Here is a 22,103-nt window from a genome sequence, read left to right as displayed (position 1 = left end):
TGTACTTGGGTCATCTTGTCTTTAGTTCTTCTCAGCCATTTCTACCTTAGCTATGAGATCCTTATAAACCCAGTCCAGAATCCTGCCAAAGTGTGTTCTTAAGTCTGTGTGCTATCCTGATTTCTGTACCACCTTAATAAGGTAGTGCATCTGTTCATGTAAGGAACCTGCTGTGTGCAAGTTGAACATCCGCCAGTGAACAATTCCTCTTGTCAAGGCACTTCTCTGTTGGAGGGGAGCGAGTCTGTAAAGACTAAGCTTACTCTGAAGCACCCAGGTCTGCGTTTCCACTAGGGCTTTAGAAGATCCTTGCTAGATTCGCACCTCTTATCTCCCCCATCCCCAACTCAATCCATCAGCAAAATTAAATCTAGACCCTTCATACTTAACTCTAATGCCACCAGATCTTCACTCTAACAAGTCCCCACAATGACCAGTGAGGCACTAAGGGGTCTGGATGCTGCCCCCTACCCTCTGGTATCTACAGTCATCCCCCTGATCTATCTTGAGCCATGGAGACCTACATTCCAAGCAAGCTTTCCCTTCACTGTTTTCACCTACTAGAAACTCTTCCTTAGTCCTCATGTCTCTTAACCCTGTTTCCTTTTTCCTCCTGACACTTATCATCTACCACTCTTGACTCCAGGAAGGGTAAATTCCTGGAGGACAGAGACCATAATGTGCTAAGTGCATATGTATGGAAACAGTTTAGATGCACAAGTGTAAATTTCATTTCTAGGATCTAGACACAACTATGGGAATAATGCTAATAACACTAAGCTTTCTCTTGAGAATGTGTTTTCCAGAAGGGCCCTGAGATTTTGCTGAGTCAAAACTGGAAAAGATTTTCATAGATTGAAGCTGGTATTACCACTCAAATGTACTTGATACTAGTGAAAGATAAACGTCCCGCTTTGGTTGTCTCCCAGAAAGTTACACAGCCAGTAGCATCCTCTCTGGACTTCAGGGATTCCCTATGGGACTTGCCAGCTGGCACCCTTCCCTGTGCTGCTGAGAATAACCCTTCAGAGAGCCAGAGCTAGCATACTGCCCCTGAGATGAAGCTACTGCTCTTTTATTTGATGGAACCCAGTCTGCACTTACGAAGTATAATCTTGTGTTTTTACGAGACCAGAAACTTGGAGCAATTAAGATAAGCATCCAATATTTGTGTGACTATCTGAAGGAACCTACCAGTTACCTCAAAAAGTTAAAGCCAGGTACTGAAGACCCTCTAGGCCCTGACAACTATCTCCCTTTCATTCACTGCCCTCCCAAATATTCATAGGATACTCATAGGCTAAGTTAGAATTCCACGGACAGAAGAGCCTAATGAGCTACAGTCCATGGGACTGCAAAGAGACACAATTGAGCGACACATGGATGAAAAGTCTTGCCCATTACTTTCCAACACCTTGTTCCTGCTAAATGTCCTGCACACCACCGTGCCGTGCTTAGTCACCCAGTTGTGTCTGGCACTTTGTGACCCCATGGACTGCAGCCTGTCAGCTACTCAAGCCCAGCTTGAATCCCTGCTCCTCTCTAAAACCTTACCTTCCTAATTTGCCATTGATAACGCCTACCTGGCACTTGTGTGGCCTCCATTTCAGTGTTGTATTCTTGTCTGAGTAATCTTGATGCCATCCGCTTTAATACCTCTTGATAACTCCCACTTAACCTGTAGGACAGCACAGTTGCTACTTCCATAGGACCTTCCTTGACTTTTTGAGTCTCGTTCATTTCCATATTACCAGCACTTGGAACAAAGACACTTAAGAGCTCCCAGAGAAATGAATAAATATTAACAGCCTAAGGACTTCCTACACCCTTCAACACAAGCACACCCTTCTCAGACTTTCACCAAATGTACACATTCAAAACATTTACTGTACTCAAAGATGCGTGCTCATAACAGCTCTATTCCTAACTCCTAGCCCAACCCCATTCTTCCACACTCCTCCTCAAAAGAGCCTGGGGTATTTGAGAAGTGGGTCTGGCTGGACAGCGAGGTCACAAAAACCAAAAGTCTGAATGCCATAGATTCACATTGCACGGCTAATATCTATCTGGGCGACCTCCAGCAAGCGCTGCTCTGTACCCCAGGGCATGTCAGGGAGCGGAGACACAACTACTTGCGTGGTGGGGCTGGTGAATTTGCCTAGGTAACTCAGTTCGCTGCCCTTACACCACCGCAGTGGCCTACCGAATCCTAACAATCGGTACCAGAGCGCCAGGCGAGGTTGGGCCCAACAAGGGCGGGAAGCAACAGGGTTCAGCGGGCACTCAATGGAGCATCGCGGCGCGCTCTGATGATGTCATTCCTCTGCGCCCGCCAACTGGCAGGTGATTGGCTCGTTGGTTCGGGGGCGTGTCCCGGCGGCTGAGGCGAGCCACGGCGCGCGGGCGGTTGGTCCATCCCTCTTCCACGCGGGTATAGGCCAGGCTCAGTGTCTTTAGAGATCAGCCGGAGGCAGGCATGGCTGGAATCTCCGCTTCAGGCAGCAGGAGGCGAAGTGGGCCCCCGGCACCTAGTCCTGGCCCTCCGCCCAGCACCGGGCACCCTCCGAGCAAGCGGGCCCGAGGCATCCCCGCCGCACCGGACCCCGAAGACCCATTCGGCCTGCATGGGGATTTCACCGCCGACGACCTGGAGGAACTCGACACGCTTGCGTCCCAGGCCCTGAGCCAGTGCCCGACCACGGCTCGGGACGTGTCCAGTGAGTTCGCCTTTTCCCCTTGAGAGTGGTGCAGACTTCCCTAGACCCCCCTAGATGGCTGTGCCTTCGCAACCCCGCAGTGACCGTTCCGGTGTCTTGCACCCACACTGCCCCTTCCTAGGAACAGTTTGATTTAAGCAGCGGTGTGTCCCAAGAGGTCTTTTGATTTGAGGGGAGAAATGTATCAGGAATGTCAAACAGCCGATTTGGAATATAGGAAGCTAGGTTAACATTTTACTTGGGTTTCTGTACTTTGGACCACTGGGTTGTTAGTTCTCAGCAGAGATCTTTGCAACACATCCATCACAGCCATAAGAAGCATCTTTACCTACACATGGGGACCCATGGTTATGACATATTTGGGAGGCTTTGGATCGAATGAAGACCATCTTTTCCTTTGGACCGCCTGAGCACAAGAGGGATCTGGCAGAGGCAAGAGATAGGATAGACTTATTCTTTTTATACAACCAATAAATTGTACTAGGTGCCCAAACCTTAGAAGCTACAGACACTTAGCAACAAACAAAAGCCCCCACCTTCTTGGAGCTTACACTCATTCTAGTGACGTCTTATGGGGCTCCCTAGAAGAGAAAGGTTTTGAGGGTACCTTGAATCTCTACTTGGATGTCTTATAGGCGAGTTAAATTCCACACAGTCATTTCCTGGAAATCCAGTCATCTGCCAACATCTCTAGCATGGTGCCTGGCAAAGCAGACAGTCAGAAAAGACATGTTGATGAACACATGTTCTGCATGGTGAAGACTGGCACCACTTTCCATCCCATACCACAAGCCAACATCCCCCTTGCCCCTTTCCAAATCCTGTACCTTTTTCTTCCATCCCAAGAATCCATCCTCTGCATCATCTCTGCCATCTCCCTGATCTGTGTTACCATCACCCCTCCCATGGACAAAAGTCCACTAAATTGTGTACACATTTCCAGTTATGACTCCTACAAGTCAGACTTCACACCACAGCCAGAGTGATCATTTTAAAACTAAAATCTCTGTCACACAGAGATGCACAGTGAACATCCCTACTGAAAGCCTTTAATGACTTCACACTTCTGGTATAAAGATTAAAATCATTAACATGGCCCGGAAGACCCAGCATGGCCTGACCCTTTGCCTCTTGGGTTTCTAGCCACACTGACCTTCCTTCATTCCTTGAATTCTCCCTGCTTCCCTACAATACAGAAACTGCACACGCTGTGTCTTTTTTTTTTTTTTTTTTTTTGCTGCACTGCATGTGGGATTTAGTTCCCAAGAATCAAACCCACCCTCCCTGCAGTGCAAGTGTGAAGTTTTAACCACTGGACCACCAGGGAAGTCCCTATTGCTGTTTCTTACACGTTGAGTGTTCTTTCCATCCATTCCGCATCGCCACTCCTCTGGTTAATTCCTGCTTGTTCTTCAGCTCTCCATTCAGTTATCACTTATCTAGGGAAGGCTTCTGGAGAAGGCAGTGGCACCCCACTCCAGTACTCTTTTGCTTGGAAAACCCCATGGACAGAGGAGCCTGGTGGGCTGCAGTCCATGGGGTTGCTAAGAGTCAGACACGACTGAGCGACTTCACTTTCACTTTTCACTTGCATGCGTTGGAGAAGAAAATGGCAACCCACTCCAGTGTTCTTGCCTGGAGAATTCCAGGGATGGGGGAGCCTGGTGGGCTGCCGTCTATGGGGTCGCACAGAGTCGAACACGACTGAAGCGACTTAGCAGCCGGGAAGGCTTCCAGTTGTCCTTGTGGATGAAATCCCCTGTTACAGGCATTGCTCTGTTTGTTCTTCTCTGCAGCTCTTATAACAGTCGTACTTTTACGTTTATTCTTATATTTTTGATTGCCATGTAAGCTCCATGAGTGTAAGGACTGTATCCACTTCCGTCATCACTGTAGCTTTCTTTAGAGGCTAAATTGTGCCTGACATATTGTAGATGCTAAGTAAATACTGTTGAATAATGGATCACTGAGATTCGAACAGTGAGGTTCCCACAGCACCGTTCAGCCCTTAGCTGAGACCCTTAAAACTGGATGCAGGGGAGAAAAAACAAGAAACTGAGTGTGGAATGGGGAGGGGGTGGCAGAATTTGTTATTTCATAAGGATTGAATCATGTTCTTATGTTGGAAAATACCTATTCTCCTTACTAGATCTTTCTCTCATTTGCTTTCAAAAGTGATTGTTTTCAGCACTGGCTGGTAAAAGTGGGAAAATACTGAGTCTTAAAAAGTATATGGGAACTGATTTTTCTTGATTGTTGTTTTTTACAGATGTTCATAAGTTCACCAGATTAGATGGAATGTCAAAATATCCTGCAGGGAAAAACAGAGAAAGTGTTCCAGTTAAAGATAATTTTGAATTAGAGGTACTTCAGGCACAATACAAAGAACTTAAAGAAAAGGTAAGGGATTTAACTTGTCATTTTTGTAGTTAATGCATTCACTTATGCATGTGTTAGAAAGCATTATACAATAAAATATAGAAAAGTTTTAAGACAAGAGTCCAGATTCATCCCCGTGAATTGGGAGAAAGCTGGGGAAAGAAATCCAGAAAATTTTGGTTGCAACTAAATCCTGAGATTCCTAACAGCCAAGGCAAGAAAAGAAACACTTTGTAAACCCTGTACAAAAAGAGATACAAACTTTCTGTTATAGTACTGAGATATTTATAGCATGTGTCTTATAGAAGAAACACAACATCATAATGGTTGCTATTTTCATTAAGTTTTGCAAAAAAGCAGACATCTTTCATATGACTATCTATAGGTCCCTAGGACCTTAGGAATGTGCGTGCAGAAGTGACAAGTACGTCCTTAAGCTATTTGCTGAAAACCTGCTGTCCCAGGAATGGACCTAGCAGGTCATAGTCTGGTTGGCATGGATGTATTCTGAGCACTTATTGATTCTTTGGACATGTTTTAAATGTGTTTCTTCATCTCCCCAGCTACATATTGAAATAAGTGCATATATAATTTTCCCTTACAAACCTTTCACAAGATCAATTTGGAATTTCCAGATGAAGGCAATGGAAGAAGAAGTGCTCATTAAAAATGGAGAAATTAAAATTTTGCGGGACTCATTGCATCAGACAGAATCCATTCTAGAGGAACAGAGAAGATCTCATTTCCTTCTTGAGCAAGAGAAAACTCAAGCACTCAGTGAAAAAGAAAAGGAATTCTCCAAAAAGGTGACCCAGAGATATGTTTTGCTTGTATGGACATCAGCTTTGCCTGCTTACTGATTTCCTTTGGAATCAATGCCTAAAGTTGCTTATAAATCTCCCAGGAAGATTTCAGCAGTTGTTTGTTGAAAATACTTTTGCTACCAACTAATTATATGTACTTTTCTTTGAGGCTCTGTGGCTTGGAAAAGGACATAGATGAAATTCTGCTTTGCTGTGGTTGCCTAAGTCACTGGCTAACACTTTGCAGACACAGGCTTAAATTATGCTTTTTTTTTTCCTTTTGGGCAGATCAGAAACTCAACTGACCTAGCTTAAGCCAAACAAACAAACAAAAAAAGGATTGCCTTCTGTAACTAAGTCTGGGGAAAACAGATGTACTGCAGTCTCAAATGACTTGAGATTTACCAGGACTCATCTTTAGTCTCTGTGCTGTTGATAAATTCCATCCTTATGGCTGAGGATGTCTTCTCTAGGAGCTCCAGGGCTCATATTTCACAGCTCCAGAACAGACTGAAGACTTAGAGGTCCTCATCTCAAGTTTTAAAATTCTGGGGAAGGCCCTAACTGGTCTAATCTGAGTCAGGTGCCTGCCCCGGAACTAGTCACTGGAACCAAAGAGATAATAGCTCCCATTCAAATCATATATTCAAAGGCAGGAAAATGATGTTTCTTAGGGGACGGAGCTACTGTTGTGGGGAGAAAAACTAGGTGCCAGGTATATATTACTTTCCTTCACTTCCCAAATAAGGACATGGGTTTTACTCTGCCATTACGTCATTCAGCAAACTTGGTAATCTTTGAAGAAGCGCTGACCTGTGCCTAACACTAACAGCAGTAGTTGCTTTTCCATATGCATAGTGAAGACCAAGGGAGGTACCAACAAGCCAGAGATTGAAGCCAGGCTTTATCACATTCAGGCGGTGACCTCAGGGCGATCAGTCCTGCACTATGACTCATCTCCTTTATCTGTTCCCGAAAATAACCAGAAGGGTTGTTGTGAAACTTACATGGTCCTGCACTTGTGTCTGGTGCTATGCCTGGCATGGACCATGCTCAGGGAATGGCAGCAGTTACTGTCAGCCAGAGCAGCAGGTCTCCACACACTGGTCAGGGTTTTGGTAAAACTATTCCAGATTCTCAGCCCAGAGCTTCACGAAGACCTGGACTGTGCACCACCATGTTCCCTGGGGGCTCAGGGGTAAAGAACCCACCTGCCAGTGCAGGAGCCATGAGTTTGATCCCTGGGTCGGGAAGATCCCCTGGAGGAGGAAATGGCAACCCATTCCAGTATTCTTGCCTGGGAAATCCCATGGACAGAGGAACCTGGGGGGCTCCAGTCCATGGGGTCACAAAGAGTCAGACACGACTGAGCGACTAAACCACAACAGCATGTTCACTACAAGGTCTCCATGTTACTGTGAGATACTGCACCTTGGCAAGCTTTGTGCTGGGCATTTTACAGTTACATTCTTACTTAATCCCCCCAGTCATGAAGACAGGTATTTATCTTACACATCAGCTGAAGTTCAGAGAGGCTGAGTAAATGATGTTTGAATTCTCACATACCACCTAGCAATAAGCAGGTCAAAATATCTTTCTAGAATACCATGCCATCTTTCAGTAAGAAAGCTAAAACTTGATATTTTAGGACATTTATGTCACAGCAGACTTTTATACTATTTCTCGTTGTTTGTTTTTCTTTTACTAGCTGGAGATTTTTGAAGCCCAGAACTATTTTTTATTGTTGTTGGTGGTGGGATCCTTTTTCCTAGACCAGGGATCAAACCTGGACCACGTGCATTGGAAACATGGAATCTTAACCACTGGGCTGCCAGGGCAGTCCCCCAGAGCTGTTTCTGTAAATGTGATGAGACCTCTATATTTCTTTTGCCTTCCAGCTCCAGTCCTTGCAGTCTGAACTCCAGTTTAAAGATGCAGAGATGAATGAATTAAGAACAAAGCTTCAGAGCAGTGAACGAGCTAATAAACTAGCTGTACCCACCGGTTCCCACATCAGGTAATGATGGCGCTAGCGGGGGGAAACAGTTATTGTTTCCTAAAAAGTCTGAATGACAGTATCAGGCTAGTCGTGAACAAAGGTCAGTTAGAATCTGCTACTGGGGCACAGATCCTCTTTTCCAGAGGCCTCAAAGGTGGTTCAGATGAGGCTGGAATGGTTTGGGGGATTGTAGCATAAGGGTCCCACATTCTCTGAAAGTGCCTTCTCCCTGTAGGACTTTATAAACACAACTCCTCAGGATGAGAAAAGGCTGGAAAGATGACCTCTAGAGTTTTAGGGTAGACCAGTCTTAGTTTTTATGTAATTTGTTTCAGATACGTGATTTTCTCCCAACTGTATGTCAGTCCCAATTGCTTAGAACATTTTTTCTCATTTGCTGCCCAATGGCCCCCACCTTTGCTGCAGATATAAGCAGTTTGTTAATGTCTGTCCTGTGAGAAGTCTGTCAGTATCAGCCTTGAAACTTGAACAGTGTGAGTCAGGTCGTCTTTTTCTGGTTTTCAGCATTCTGCTGCCTTTGCTTATAATGGGCAGGGTATGAAACTGAACTCTCTAGGCCTTACATAGTCCAGGTAAGACAGAGGACAGCAGAAGGAATCCATCCTTACCTCTTCACACTCTACTCACAGGACGGCCTCAGCATTGTCTGATCTAATCAGAGGCTTAAGACTGCTTCTCTAACATAAAAACCCTGGTACCAAGGGACCAGCCATTTCCTAGTTGCAAGAAACAACACACCTCGCACTAGATGCTCTTTCTACCGAAAATCTTTTAATTCAGTCCCTGAGTATTAGAAAAGAGGTTGTTGTAAACTAGTGGTTACAGTGGGGAGAGGGACCATATAAGGGTAGGGGAGTAAGAGGTACAAACTATTAGGTATAAAATAAGCTACAAGTATATACTGCAAACCAAAGGGAATGTAGCCAATATTTTATAATAACTATAAATGAAGTATAACTTTAAAAAATTATGAATCACTATATCATATGCTTATAACGTAGATAATATTGTATAGAACTATATTTCCATTTGAAAAAAGAGGTTGCTGCAAATCAAAACTACAGTGAGGTTATCACCTAACACCAGTCAGAATGGCCATCATCAAAAAATCTACAAACAATAAATGCTGGAGAGGGTGTGGAGAAAAGGGAACCCTCTCACACTGTTGATGGGAATGCAAACTGATATAGCCACTGTGGAGAACAGTATGGAGAGTCCTTAAAAAACTAGAAATAAAACCACCATATGACCCAGCAATCCCATTACTAGGCATATACTCTGAGAAAACCATAATTGAAACAGACACATGTACCCCAGTGTTCACTGAAGCACCATTTACAATAGCCAAGACATGGAAGTAACCTAGATGTCTATCCACAGATGAATGGACAAAGAAGTTGTGGTCCATATACACAGTGGAATATTACTCGGCCATAAAAAAGGGATGAATTCGAGTCAGTTCTAGTGAGGTGAATGAACTAGAGCCTGTTACACAGAGTAAAGTAATTCAGGGAAAAACAAGTATCGTCTATATATATATACACACACACACACATATATATACACACACATATATATATGGAATTTTGAAAAATAGTACTGATGAACCTATTTGCAGGGCAACAATAGAGACCTAGACATGGAGAACAGATTTGTGGACACAGGGAAGGAGAGTGTGGGACAAACAGAGAGGTGCACTGAGACGTACACATTACCGGTGCTGTGTAACACTGAGCTCAACATGGCCCTCTGACAACCTAGAGGGGTGGGATGGGGTGGGCGGTGGGAGGCAGGTTCAAGGGGGAGGAGACGTGTATATTTTTAAAAGAGGTGACAAATTAAAAATATGTTTTGGTGGAAATGGAAATAGTACTTGAATTCTGCCCAATACTTTTGAAGGTGGAAACAAATGAAAGATTTTTTTCTACCATTTGGATGAAAATGCCTTGACTTTTACACTGCTATCCTGACAAAGACTAACAGATGTGGAGTAGATGAATCTTTTGGTCAAATCAGCTAGGCATGAAAAGTTTAAAGCCTGTTAGAAGTTTTATAACCAGGAATTTTACATAGGGTTAGCAGAATCATTACTCTGCTTTCATAGTTAACTTTTTCCAGTCCTAGGAAAAGCCCTTCTGTGGTTATAAAGCCAGAAGCATGTTCTCCACAATTTGGAAAACCATCTTTCCCTACAAAGGAGTCTTTCAGTGCTAACAAGTCCCTTCCCCAGCCCTGCCAGACAGACCCAGCATACAAGTCCCCAATGAGCAGAGAGGGTAAGTCCATCTCTCTGTCGTCTACATCTCAATATCAGACCACTTGACCTTGAGCCTTGAAACAACTGAGTGTTTATTTTCTCCTCCTTTCTGTGGGCCCACAGTTCTGACAGCATAGTGGGGATGGTTTGTCTCCAAGGGTGCTGGAATCACTGAAGGCTTGTCAGGGGCTGGAGGATCTGTTTCAAGGTGGTGCGCTCACATGTCTAGCAGTAGAATTCCTTTTCACATGTGGGCCTCTCCCCAGGGCTCCTTGGCTGACCTCCTCACCCCGTAGATGGCTTCCTAAAGAGCTAGCAAACTCAGAGAGCTTGGTGGAAGCGGAATCTATCCTTTCTGTGTCTGAACCTTGAAGTCACATAGCATCAGTTCCATCACTCAGCATGTTGTTCATTAGAACTGAGTCCCTGAGTCTGGGCTGTGTTCAAGGGGAAGAAAACTATGCTGCGCCCTTTGAGTGCAAGTGTGTCAAAGAACTTGCAGGCATATTTTAAAACCTCCACAGTCAGCATCCATTGACAGGCCAGAAACACAACTGGGATGCAGGATTATGCGCTCCTTTCGTAGCCAGGCTGAGTCCAGACTGAGACAGTGCTACTGCCTTCTAGAGAGAAGCAATCTAGCATTAGCAGTTTCTCACTGGGAGACTGTGCTGTGCCAGTTTATCCTGCCATTCAGATACACTGCCTCTGTCCTACCACCATCAGCTCTGTCAAATCACTAGCATCACGGCACCCCTGAGAACTACAGCTACTCACATTTTGGGTGCAAATTGAGAAGCGGTTAGAGTTGGGAAGATTTCCCTGGAGAAGGAAATGGCAACCTGCTCCAGTATCCTTACCTGGAAAATTCCATGGACAGAGGAGCCTGGTGCAGGCTACAGTCCATGGGGTCGCAAAGAGTCAGACATGACTGAGCGACTAAGCACACACACACACACACTGAACACACACATACGCACAGACTCACACCGAACCTCTGTGCTTCAGTTTTCCCATATATAGACCAAAGCCACTGATAACACCTCCTGGGAGGGCTAGTGTGAAGAACAAGAGAGTTGACAGGTGTAAACCTCTTAGCACAGTGTCTGGCATGTAATAAGAATCGCATAAATGTTATGATTACAGCTTTTATGTTATTGCCTGACTTTGGAGTGGGGCACACAATTTAATTTTCTTTTCCTTGTACAAGTTCCTATTTTGAATGAGGAAGGCAAAGATGCTAAGGTTCATGAGTTGCTTTGGCTCTTGTTTTGATCCAGAGTTGAAAAAATTAGAACAATGTATGTTTGAAACTCGTCACATTTAAAGCGTTTCTGATAGATGCATGCTTTCATGTTCTAACTTTGATTAACATTTTGTTTATCTAGTTGCAGAGAATAAAGCCCACAGTCTGGGAGGTGGCCCCATAAAGCAGGAAGAGCCCCAGAAAAGTCTTCTTGACAGCTGGATGCAGAGATCAAGCAATCAAGGTACCAGAAGGCGTGCCCCTTCTGCCAGATGCCTGCCTGACTCTGATCGTGCTCTGTGATGCTGCATTGGAATTGCCTAACTGTCCTGGGCTGTGGGAACCTAGCAATGCTTTAGAGGGTCAGTGGGAACAGGAATCTGTGATTGAAGTATGTGACTGTAAACTGGGAGGGGCCAAGAGAAAGTATGCCCCCGAGCCTTCAGTGCCCATAGGTGTCTCAGGGGACCTCAGTGGCCGTTGAGAGGAGAGTTGGCATCATAGAAAAGCACTCTCATGTTACCTTGTCTTTCCGCAGGCTCCATTTTGATAAACCTTCTCCTGAAGCAGCCTTTGATCCCCGGGTCCCCCCTGGGTCTGTGCCATCTCCTGAGCAGTTGTCCTGAGGCTCCTGCTGGCACCCAGTTCCAGCTACTGGGGCTTGGCAGGTAAGCACAAGACTCCTGAAAAGCTTGTCTGGAAGGAGTTTTTGGGAAGCAAGTTCCCATCTGGTCCTGACCAGCCTCAGACATCTGCTCTGGGCAGGGAGATGAGAGAATTGGCCAGCAGGCTATCTGGGTTGCTTGACCATATCTGCCTCTCACATTTGTGTCTTTTCTTTTGTGTTTGTTGCTAGTACCTTGACTGGGATTTCAAGCCTGAGGACCACAGGTCCTCGCGATGGGTCATTTCCCTTCTCAGCCCTGAGAGAAGCGCAGCACATGGCATTCACCGGACTGAACCTGGTCGCCAGGAATGAGGAAGGCTCCAGCGACAGAGACCCAGCAGAGGGCGACGGAAGGGCCTTCCCGCTCCGCAGGCTCCCTGGGGCTGTGCATCTCCTCCCCCTGGTACAGTTCTTCATCGGCTTACACTGCCAGGCTCTGCAGGATTTGGCAGCAGCCAAGAGAAGCGGAGCGCCTGCAGACCCGCCGACACACCCCTCCCGTGTGAGCCCTGGGGTAGAGGCCAGCCCAGAGGACTCTCTTTGTAACCTGGAAGGCTTCTCGGTGGCGGCACTTAGTGTTCTCCAGCACCTGGTGTGCCACAGCGGAGCAGTCGTCTGCCTGTTACTGTCAGGAGCGGGAGCTGAGCCTGCTGCAGGCGAAGGAGACCAGAACCAGGTTCCCAGACATAGTCATGAGGATGCGACCTCAGCCCCAGAGGGGCTTGCCAAGGACCAAGGCCAGCATCCACTCTTGAAGATGCTCCTTCACCTTCTGGCTTCCTCTTCTGCAGCAACAGGTCACCTTCAAGCCAGTGTCCTCAGCCAGTGCCTTAAGGTTTTGGTGAAATTAGCTGAAAATGCTTCCTTTGATTTCCTGCCCAGGTATCCTGCAGCATGGGAGTCATGATTCCTTGTGGGTCTTACCTGACCTCTCGAGGTCTGTCCTGTGGCCCCTGAGCTTGCTCCCATCTTGCCGCGTTCATACTGCTCAGCTCTAAGCCTTGGTTTAGGTTCTTGGCTCAGGGAGTTCTGAAGTCTTGGGAAATGGGGCCAGGTGTTAGAACCAAGGAAGTGGTTTATTTGGCTTAGTGCTGCCTCTAGACAGTAGGTAAGCAAAACACACATGTGTTAAAAGAAGGCTGCTAGTCACTATGGAAGAGCGTCCTGACCCCAAGACAAAGACCGAACCCAGAGACCTTTGGACCTGGGACGTGCGTCAGGTGAAGACTGCACATCACAGGCATGTTGAAGTTGAGTTTGCTGGGGTTCCCTGAGGAAGCAGAGGGTGTGCAGGTACAAGCTGACTGCTGGGAATCTGCCCATCTGCAAGGTGCCCACCACTGGCATGAGCCACAGGTTACTTGTTCCTCTTAAAGTTTGTTGCGAAACACTATTATAATAAATTCCTAGCTTGGGATTCCAGACCTTGAACACTTGAGAAGGTAAACCTCACCCAGCCAGTCCTCTAGTTAGTCCTAGAATCTCATCTCCCCCCTCAGCACTCCACCCAGAGGCCAGTTCCTGTGTTGGAACGACTCCACTGGCTGCACAGATCTTAAGTCTTTTCGTCTCTGAGCCCAGAATACCTGTTTACTAAACACGTTTCTGGATCCTGGTTGCTGTATGAATATACTCCCGCCTGTCTGATCCATCCTAAAGGTGGTGCTCAGAGCTCGACACAGTGTACTGCAGAGTAATGTGGACAGCAGATTGCCCAGGTCACAGTGGCTGGTTGCTTGGAATTTTTTTTTTTCTTTTGAGTCTTCTCTTTCCTTTTTTTCTGTTAAAATTCCACAGTGCCTTACAATTTTCAGAAGTTTCACACACATGATTTCATATAATCCCATAACAATGCTTCTTTAATCTACCCCTATTTTGCCCCTCCTTCCTTCTCTCTCCCCAAAGGTAACCACTAGTTGGCTCTGTCTATGAGTCTTTATCTTTTTTTAATTCACTGGTTTCCTATATTTCTTAGATTCTACCTATACATGGTATCATATAGTTTTTGCCTTTCTCTGTCTTATTTCACTTATAATGCCCTCCAAGGCCATCCATGTTGTTGCACATGGCAAAATTTTGTTCCTTTTATGGCTGAGTAGTATTGCATTGAAGATTGAAAGCCAAAGGAGAAGGGGGTGGCATTGGATGAGATGGTTATTAGATAGCATCACCGACTCAATGGACATGAATTTGAGCAAACTCCAGGAGATAGTGAAGGACAGAGAAGCCTGGCAAGCTGCAGTCCACGGGGTCCCAAAGAGTCCGACATGACTTAGCGACTGAAAAACAGTATTCCATTGTGTGTGTGTGTGTATCACAACTTCTTTATCCATTCATCTGTTGATGGACACTTAGGTTGCTTCAATACCTTGGTAATTGTAGATAATGCTTCTGTGAGCGTCGGGGTGCATGTATCTTTCCAAATTAGTGTTTTGTTTTTTTCCTTCCCGGATATAACCCAGAAGTAGAATTGATGGATCATATGGTACTCCCATTTTAGTTTTTTGAGACACTTCCATACTCTTTTCCACAGTGGCTGCACTAATTTACATTCCCACTAATAGCATTGGAGGATTCCCTTTTCTTCACATCCTTGCCAACATTTGTTATTGGTGTTCTTGATGGTGGTAGCCATTCAACCAGTTTGAGGTGATATCGCATTGTGGTTTTGATTTGCATTTCCCTGGTGATGAGTGATAACTGAGCATCTTTTCATGTGTCTGTTGGCCATCTGGCTGTCCTCTTTGGAAAAATGTCCATTCAGTTCTGCTCATTTTTGATTGGGTGGTTTGTTTGACGTTGAGTTGTAAGAACTGTTTATATAAGCTGAATATATGACCCCCTTATCAGTCATATCACTTGCAGTTATCTTCTCCCACAATAATGGGTTCTCTTTTCATTCTGTCCACCATTTGCTTTGTTGTGCAAAAGCTTTTTAAATTTAATTAGGCAGGTCCTATTGGCTTTTTTTTTTTTTTTTTGCTTTTGTTTGCTCTAAGAGATGGGTCTAAAAATCAGTTGCCGCGATTTATGTCAAAGAGTGTTCTGCCTGTTTAAATTTTTTTCTTCTAGTTCTGTGAAAAATGCCATTGGTAATTTTATAATAATTGCACTGAATCTGTAGATTGCCTTGGCTAGTATAGTCACTTGGACAGCATCGATTCTTCCAAGAACAGGGTCTATCATTTCATCTGTGTCGTATTTAGTTTCTTTCGTTAGCATCTTACAGTTCTTGGAGTATGGGCCTTTCTGCCTGCTTAGGTAGGCTTATTCTTAGGTGATTTATTCTTCTTGATGCAATGGAAAGTGGGATTGTTTCCTTAATTTCTCTGATAGCTCATTGTTAGTGTACAGAAATCCAACAGGCTTCTGTGTATTAATTTTGTATCCTGCAACTTTACCAAATTCATTGATGTGTTCTAGTCATTTTCTGGTGGCATCTTAGATTTTCTATGTACAGAATGTCATCTGCAAACAGTGAAATTTTTTTCTTCCTTTCCAGTTTGGATTCCTTTTTCTTTCTTTTTCTTCTCTGATCGCTATAGTTAGGACTTCCAAAGCTATGCTGAATAAAAATGGTGAGAGTGGACATCCTTGTCTTGTTCCTGATCTTAGGGAAAATGCTTTCAGCTTTTCATCAATACGTATGATGTCAGCTGTGGGTTTTTCACATGTTGCCTTTATTATTAATATGTTGACCTAAGTTTCCTCTATGCCTGCTTTCTCAAGTTTTTATCAAAACTGGATGCTGAACTTTAGCAAAAGTTCTGCATCTGTTGAGATGATCATATGGTTTTTAGTCACTTTGTTAATGCAGCTTGTCACGTTGATCTGTGGATAAGTGAAAAATCCTTGCATCTTGGTTTCTTATTTTTTTAATGAATGAATTCCAGGAGCCACATTTTTACCAGTTATCTTGGTAGATAGATCACCATTTTATTCCTGTTGACCTTATCTGTAATGTGACACAGCAGCCGTTTCATGGGTGCTTACTGGAGGCCAGACAAGTGCCTTCTGTTCACAAGCCCAGGCGGCACCCTCAGAGCCCTGCGTCCTCCCGCCCAGCACAGAGCCTGGCTCTCTCTGAGCACTCAGTGTTTGCTGAGTGAACAAAGTCTGTGTTGAGTTAGGGAATCTTGTCTGAAACGCCAGAGGGAGTGTATTCGATGGTTTCAAGCCAGTTAGGCTCCTGAGTGACTGTCTGATGCCACTTCCCACATAGTACTTCCCTTCCAAATTCCTTCATGCTTACAAGCTGAACCCCATTACCACACAGCTTCCTGTTCACCTTGGAGTAAAAGCAAAAGCCAGGGACAGGTGCTGGGCTGTGCTTAGTCGCTCAGTCCGACTCTTTGCGACCCCATGGACTGTAGCCTGCCAGGGTCCTCTGTTCATGGGGATTCTTCAGGCAAGAATACTGGAGTGGATTGCCGTGCCCACTCCCAACCCAGGGATCGAACCACACTGCAGGCAGATTCTTTACCATCTGAGCCACCAGCGAAGCCTAACAAAGGTGCTACCAGGGCTCTAAAGCATTATGTGGTACAGCACAAAGTGCCCAGGCAGACTGTGGTCTCTTAGGAAGGGTACCACTGCCCATCTAGGCTTGAGGGCACGTCATCCCTTCAGAGTTTTGTCTTTCTACCCCATCTGGTGTAGCAGTTAGGTGGTCCAGGGTTGCTCCCCGGGTACTGGCATGGCAGGGGCATTTTTTTTTTTTTCTTTTTCTGACAGGTGCTTCTGAACAAAAAGGACTTATCCCCACCTCATGCAGACTAGCACAACTGTTATTTATTGTGCATTTGGGGGCTCTGGAGGAAAAGAAAAAAACATTTAAAAGAAAGCTCTGATGCTATCAAAACATAATTTGGAAATAACTGCGTTGTATATATAGACAGATTTATTTATTTATTTTAGTTTCAGTGGGCCACTTCTAGCCTAATAGGTTACTTGTTAGTGGATACTTGGAAATTCCAGTTTCCCACCAAGTTCCATACTCCCTGGTGACTAGAAACGTTCAGCTTGTCTATCGTACAGGATTTGCTCTCAAATGAGTTTGCCCCAAATAGACCTTGTTCCCTAATGGTACACAGGGAACATTCTTAACCTCATTATATGAAAGGGGACACACCCATAGAACTCCCCCGCCATCTAGGAGGTTGTGTGGGTTGAGCAAACAGCAGTGCTTATCTTGGGACTTGGCTCCCTGGTAATGAATGGGCCAGCTCTTTGCCCCTGAGATGGGGGGGAAGAGTGCCCGAGCCCCTCACCATGTACACCTCAAGTGGGTACCTTCACGTACTTGGCTGCAGAGGCGCTAGTGTATCCTGACAAGCGGAGAAAATGAAGTCTTCCTTGCCTGGCAAGTGATTTCATGAGATCCGACCAGAGTCTGGCCAGTCCTTTGGTGGTGGGTTCAGGACTTTCCTCTCACACTCAGCTCAAGACCTGGCTCTGTATTTGATAGCAGAGGCAGGAAGGAGCTGGGAGCAGTGTGGAGGCCAGCTCCCCAGGTCCACGAGGCATCCCATATTTTCGAGGTGGCACTGGGCCAGGCAAGGTCCTGTCCTCTTTCGGCCACGGCAGCCCCGCAGTGAAGAGTAACTCACTTGTTTGCAGGCTAGCATTTGACCCCAGGTCTGTCTGAATCCAAGCTCCTCTTCCCTGGCCTCTTCAATTTCCTGTTACCGACAGTAAAAAAGGAGAGTGAGTTATCGAGTTGCGTTGGAGGCATCACGTCTTTCTGGGCCCCTGTGTTTTAGGTTCCAGTGCGTGTTCAGGGTGCTGCCGCAATGCCTGTGCCCAGAGACACCTCTGCCCAGCGTGCTGCTGACGATTGAGCTCCTGTCCCTCCTGGTGGACCATGAGAAGCTCGCAGCTCAGCTCTGCTCCCACTCGGGTAAAGCAGGCCAGGGGATCAGGGGCACGTGCCCAGACAGCTCCGGCTGGTTGGAGGGGAGGGAGGTGGCAGGGATGGGCCAGGCACCTCCTGAGGCCTCTCGCAGCTTGTACCTCAGGCGGTGGGTGGGAGGGCAGAGCCTGAGTGTCGGCTGGGGCCTCCCTTCCAGAAGGCTGCCTCCTGCTGCTGCTGTACATGTACATCACATCGAGACCTGACACAGCCGCCTCCGAGACACAGTGGCTGCAGTTGGAGCAAGAGGTGAAAGCACCAGAGCCCCTTTGTGGATGGTTTGCCACCCCCCACCGGAGGGGCGCTTTTCCTCCTTAGGGGACCAAAGAGGCTTTCATTCACATCGGTGACGTGTTTAGAAACTAACAAGGAAGACTTGTTTTGGGGGGCCCCCTACTATACAGATATAATACACGTGGATCCAGGGTATCCTGGGACTTGGCAGGGTACCTAGAGGTGGGCCAGGAGGCAGGGGGTCATTGGTGAGACACAGGTCTTTATCCTGAGTGTCTCCTGGGAAGGCCCGGGATACCATTACCTCTTGGATCCCATCAGTGCAGACAGTTCAGTTCAGTTGCTCAGTCGTGTCCAACTCTTTGTGACCCCATGGACTGCAGCACGCCAGGCTTTCCTGTCCATCACCAATTCCGGGAGATTGCTCAAACTCATGTCCGTTCAGTCAGTGATGCCATCCAACCATCTCATCCTGTCGTCCCCTTCTCCTACCTCCAATCTTTCCCATCATCAGGGTCTTTTTAAGGAGTCAGCGCTTCGAATCAGGTGGCCAAAGTATTGAAGTTTCAGCTTTGATATCAGTCCTTCCAGTGAATATTCAGGACTGATTTCCTTTAGGATGGACTGGTTTGATCTCCTTGCAGTCCAAGGGACTCTCCAGACAGGCAGTTGCTTAGGCAACTGGAGCTCTGCGAGAAGCCTGAGAAAGCCCTCACCGTGACCGGAACTGGGGTGGTGGTCTGGCGCGGATGTAACCGAGTCTGTTCTCATTCTAGGCTGTGTGGCTTCTGGCCAAGCTGGGTGTGCAGAGCCCCTCCTCCCCAGTCACTGGCTCCAGCTGCCAGTGCAACGTGGAGGTGAGTGCCGGGGGCGGAAGGGGGCTGGCAGCGGGCAGCCCTGCTGGTGGGTGACAGGGCTGTCTGAGAGCATCCTATGCTCCTTCACCAGGGCTGGACCCTGGTGCTGCCGCTCAGAACCCTCTTCACCCCGGGGGGAGGCTAGGACCGGGGCTGCCCCGCCGAGCGGGTGGTCTGGGTACAGAGGCCACATGCCCTGACCTCCGCCCACGCCCTCCCGCAGGTGGTCAGAGCACTCACGGTGGTGCTGCACAGACAGTGGCTGACGGTGCGGCGGGCAGGGGGCCCCCCACAGACCGAGCGGCAGAGGCGGACGGTGCGGTGTCTGCGGGACACGGTGCTGCTGCTGCACGGCCTGTCCCAGAAGGACAAGCTCTTCACGGTGCACTGCGTGGAGGTCCTGCACCAGTACGACCAGGTCATGCCCGGGGTCAGCATGCTGATTCGAGGGCTTCCTGACGTGACCGACTGTGAAGGTGAGCCTGCAGTAGGCACCCCCACCCCAGCCCCCACGTGGGGTCGGCCCTGAAGTCCCCGGGCGAGTCAGACCCTCTGGCCTTAAGTCAGCGGCCCGCCATCCACACAGCCTTTGCCAGCACCAGGCCACTCCTCCTTTTCCTGCTCTAGCTCCTCTCTCAGTATATCAGCCTGCCTTTGGCTCGTATCTACTGAGTCAGCCAGGCAGAGCCATGGCTTTTCCAGAAACATCCCTGTCTGAATTGCCTTTGTATCACTTTGCTTGCAGTAGCTGAGGGAGCGAGGCCTGGGCGTGGAAGGGACTGGTTAGTTCCTGTGGGCCTGGGGGGGCGGACGGAGTGGTGGGGCCACCCCCAGTCCCGGCACCTTTGGGCCTTCACCACAGAACCTTCTGGGTTTTGGCTCAGAGGCGGCCCTGGAGGATCTCTGTGCCGTGGAGACCGACGCGGACGAGCCCGAGATGGACTGTGGCTGAGGGCTGTGAGCACCGAGCCACACGGTGGCACCAGAGCCACTCCTGTCCTTCCCTCCTCCTCTGATTAAAAGCACTGACTGGCTGAGAGCGCGCCAGCTTTCTGTTTCCTGAGTTTGCTCCGCGTGGGCAGAGCGGGAGGGGCAGAGCAGAGCGGGAGGGGCAGAGCAGAGCGGAGCCCCAGCCCCATGGGGATGAATCTGCCCTGGGGAAGGAGCCCTGCCCCTGTGGATTTGCCCTGAGTCATCCCTCTCTCCTGAGGCCACCGGAAGAAACCACTGTGCGCAGGGGTGGAGGCGGCCCTCAGCCCAGGCCTAAACCAGGGAGGCCTGGGAAAGTGAGGCGACGGACTGGGTGCAAAATGGCCATGGCAAGGCGGCTCCTGGCAGGCCGAGTCATGGAGCCAACCTCCCCCCATAGCCTGGTCCTCCCACTGTGAGCGTGTGAGGGCCCTGGTGCACCATGCTAGCCAGTGGGCCCACAGCCAGAGATCTGAGGCCTTTGGGGCAGCCCTGCGGGTGCCTGGGGAAGGACGGGTGCTATTAGGAGGGATGGCCCAGGCCAGCTGACAAGCGGGGCGGGCCGTGCTCACACCAGCCGTTGGGCGGGCTCAGGCCAAGTTTCACTTCCCGCCACTGCTGCTGCCGGCAGCAAGAACCAGCCAGAGAGTGTGCACCCTGAGTCATTGCTGCCTGCTGGCTCCTCGGTAAGTGAGAACCCCCAAGGGGATAAGGCAGGGTGGGAGGGCCGTGGGTACCCCAACACACAGTAAGAGGGCCCCAGGGGAGGAGCTGAGCCTTCCCCTGGACAGCTGAGTGAGCAGGTCCCACTAAGGAAGCCACCCTACCTTCTCTGTCTTCCTGCCTGATAGTGGGTGCTGGAGCTCAGCAACAGGATCTAATGGGGCAGGGAAGGCCCGAGGTGCTCCCACTCCACCCGCCTTACCGCCCGTCAGCGGGCACTCACTTTCCCACCCCGACCCCTTGCTCCTTCCCAGGCTCAGCGGCAGACACCCACCATGGGCTCGCGGGCCCTGCCCCCGGGGCCTGTGCAGACCCTCATCTTTCTGGATTTGGAGGCCACCGGCCTGCCCTTCTCCCAGCCCAAGATCACCGAGCTGTGCCTGCTGGCCATCCACAGATATGCCCTGGAGGGCCTTTCCACCCCTCAGGGGCCTCCGCCAACGGCACCCCCGCCACCCCGGGTGCTAGACAAGCTCTCCCTGTGTGTGGCTCCAGGGAAGGCATGCAGCCCCGTGGCCAGCGAGATCACGGGCCTGAGCACTGCCGTGCTGGCTGCACATGGGCGTCGGGTCTTTGACGCCGACCTGGTCAACCTGATCCGCGCCTTCCTACAGCGCCAGCCGCAGCCTTGGTGCCTCGTGGCCCACAATGGTGACCGCTACGACTTCCCCCTGCTCCGGGCCGAGCTGGCGCTGCTGGGCCTGGCCAGTGCTTTGGACGACGCCTTCTGTGTGGACAGCATCGCTGCTCTGAAGGCTCTGGAGCCGGCTGGCAGCTCCTCGGAGCATGGCCCAAGGAAGAGCTACAGCCTGGGCAGCGTCTACACACGCCTATACGGGCAGGCCCCGCCAGACTCGCATACCGCCGAGGGGGACGTGCTCGCCCTGCTTAGCGTCTGTCAGTGGAGGCCGCGGGCCCTGCTACGGTGGGTGGATGCTCATGCCAAGCCCTTCAGCACCGTCAAGCCAATGTACGTGGTCACAACGTCTACTGGAACCAACCCGAGGCCATCTGCTGTCACAGCCACTGTGCCCCTGGCCAGAGCCAGTGACACCAGCTCCAAGCTTTGCGGAGACAGGAGCCCGAAGCCAGCCCCTCCCCCAGTGAAGCGCCCTGGAGCCCCACCCGGGGAGGGGCTGCTGGCCCCCCTGGGCCTGCTGGCCTTCCTGACTTTGGCGGTAGCCATGCTGTATGGGCTGTCCCTGGCCATGCCCGGGCAATAGGCCAGCAAGGGAAGTCTGACTAATAAAAAACCCCCACAGCACTGAGCGATCACTCACCTCTACCTGCCGTGGTGGCCTTACAGCTTCCTGCCCACGC

At 48.8% G+C, this 22,103-nt stretch overlaps 2 protein-coding genes across 4 annotated transcripts; both read left to right on the top strand.

The window, feature by feature from the left end:
- Positions 2,381-20,138, top strand: ATRIP (ATR interacting protein). Of its 3 annotated transcripts, none has more exons than XM_018067023.1 (13): positions 2,381-2,717; positions 4,987-5,117; positions 5,732-5,902; positions 7,798-7,916; positions 10,038-10,195; positions 11,565-11,666; positions 11,961-12,090; positions 12,279-12,971; positions 17,852-17,988; positions 18,161-18,249; positions 19,011-19,091; positions 19,315-19,567; positions 19,954-20,138. In XM_018067023.1, the coding sequence occupies exons 1-13, from the start codon at positions 2,477-2,479 to the stop codon at positions 20,109-20,111; spliced, it is 2,463 nt and encodes an 820-aa protein (XP_017922512.1). In that variant the 5' UTR covers positions 2,381-2,476; the 3' UTR covers positions 20,112-20,138. The 3 variants fall into 3 exon arrangements, with proteins under 3 accessions (XP_017922512.1, XP_017922511.1, XP_017922513.1); XM_018067022.1 differs by having other exon boundaries at positions 18,158-18,249; XM_018067024.1 differs by having other exon boundaries at positions 18,158-18,249; positions 19,976-20,128.
- TREX1 (three prime repair exonuclease 1) lies at positions 20,217-22,068 on the top strand. The gene is made up of 2 exons (XM_018067025.1): positions 20,217-20,746; positions 21,038-22,068. Exon 2 carries the CDS (start codon positions 21,059-21,061, stop codon positions 22,004-22,006), a length of 948 nt encoding a protein of 315 aa, XP_017922514.1. The 5' UTR covers positions 20,217-20,746; positions 21,038-21,058; the 3' UTR covers positions 22,007-22,068.

This window comes from Capra hircus, chromosome 22 (assembly GCF_001704415.2).
Source record: "Capra hircus breed San Clemente chromosome 22, ASM170441v1, whole genome shotgun sequence".
Lineage (NCBI taxonomy): Eukaryota > Metazoa > Chordata > Mammalia > Artiodactyla > Bovidae > Capra > Capra hircus.
This window is presented reverse-complemented; position numbering and strand designations above follow the sequence as displayed.

Bases quoted from the DNA above. Each gene is read 5' to 3' on its own strand.
- ATRIP (XM_018067022.1), top strand. From the start codon at position 2,477: ATGGCTGGAATCTCCGCTTCAGGCAGCAGGAGGCGAAGTGGGCCCCCG. The intron at 7,917-10,037 runs GTAATGATGGCG...AACTTTTTCCAG, and splicing joins CCCACCGGTTCCCACATCAG to TCCTAGGAAAAGCCCTTCTG. The intron at 18,250-19,010 runs GTGAAAGCACCA...TTCTCATTCTAG, and splicing joins GGCTGCAGTTGGAGCAAGAG to GCTGTGTGGCTTCTGGCCAA.
- TREX1 (XM_018067025.1), top strand. From the start codon at position 21,059: ATGGGCTCGCGGGCCCTGCCCCCGGGGCCTGTGCAGACCCTCATCTTT.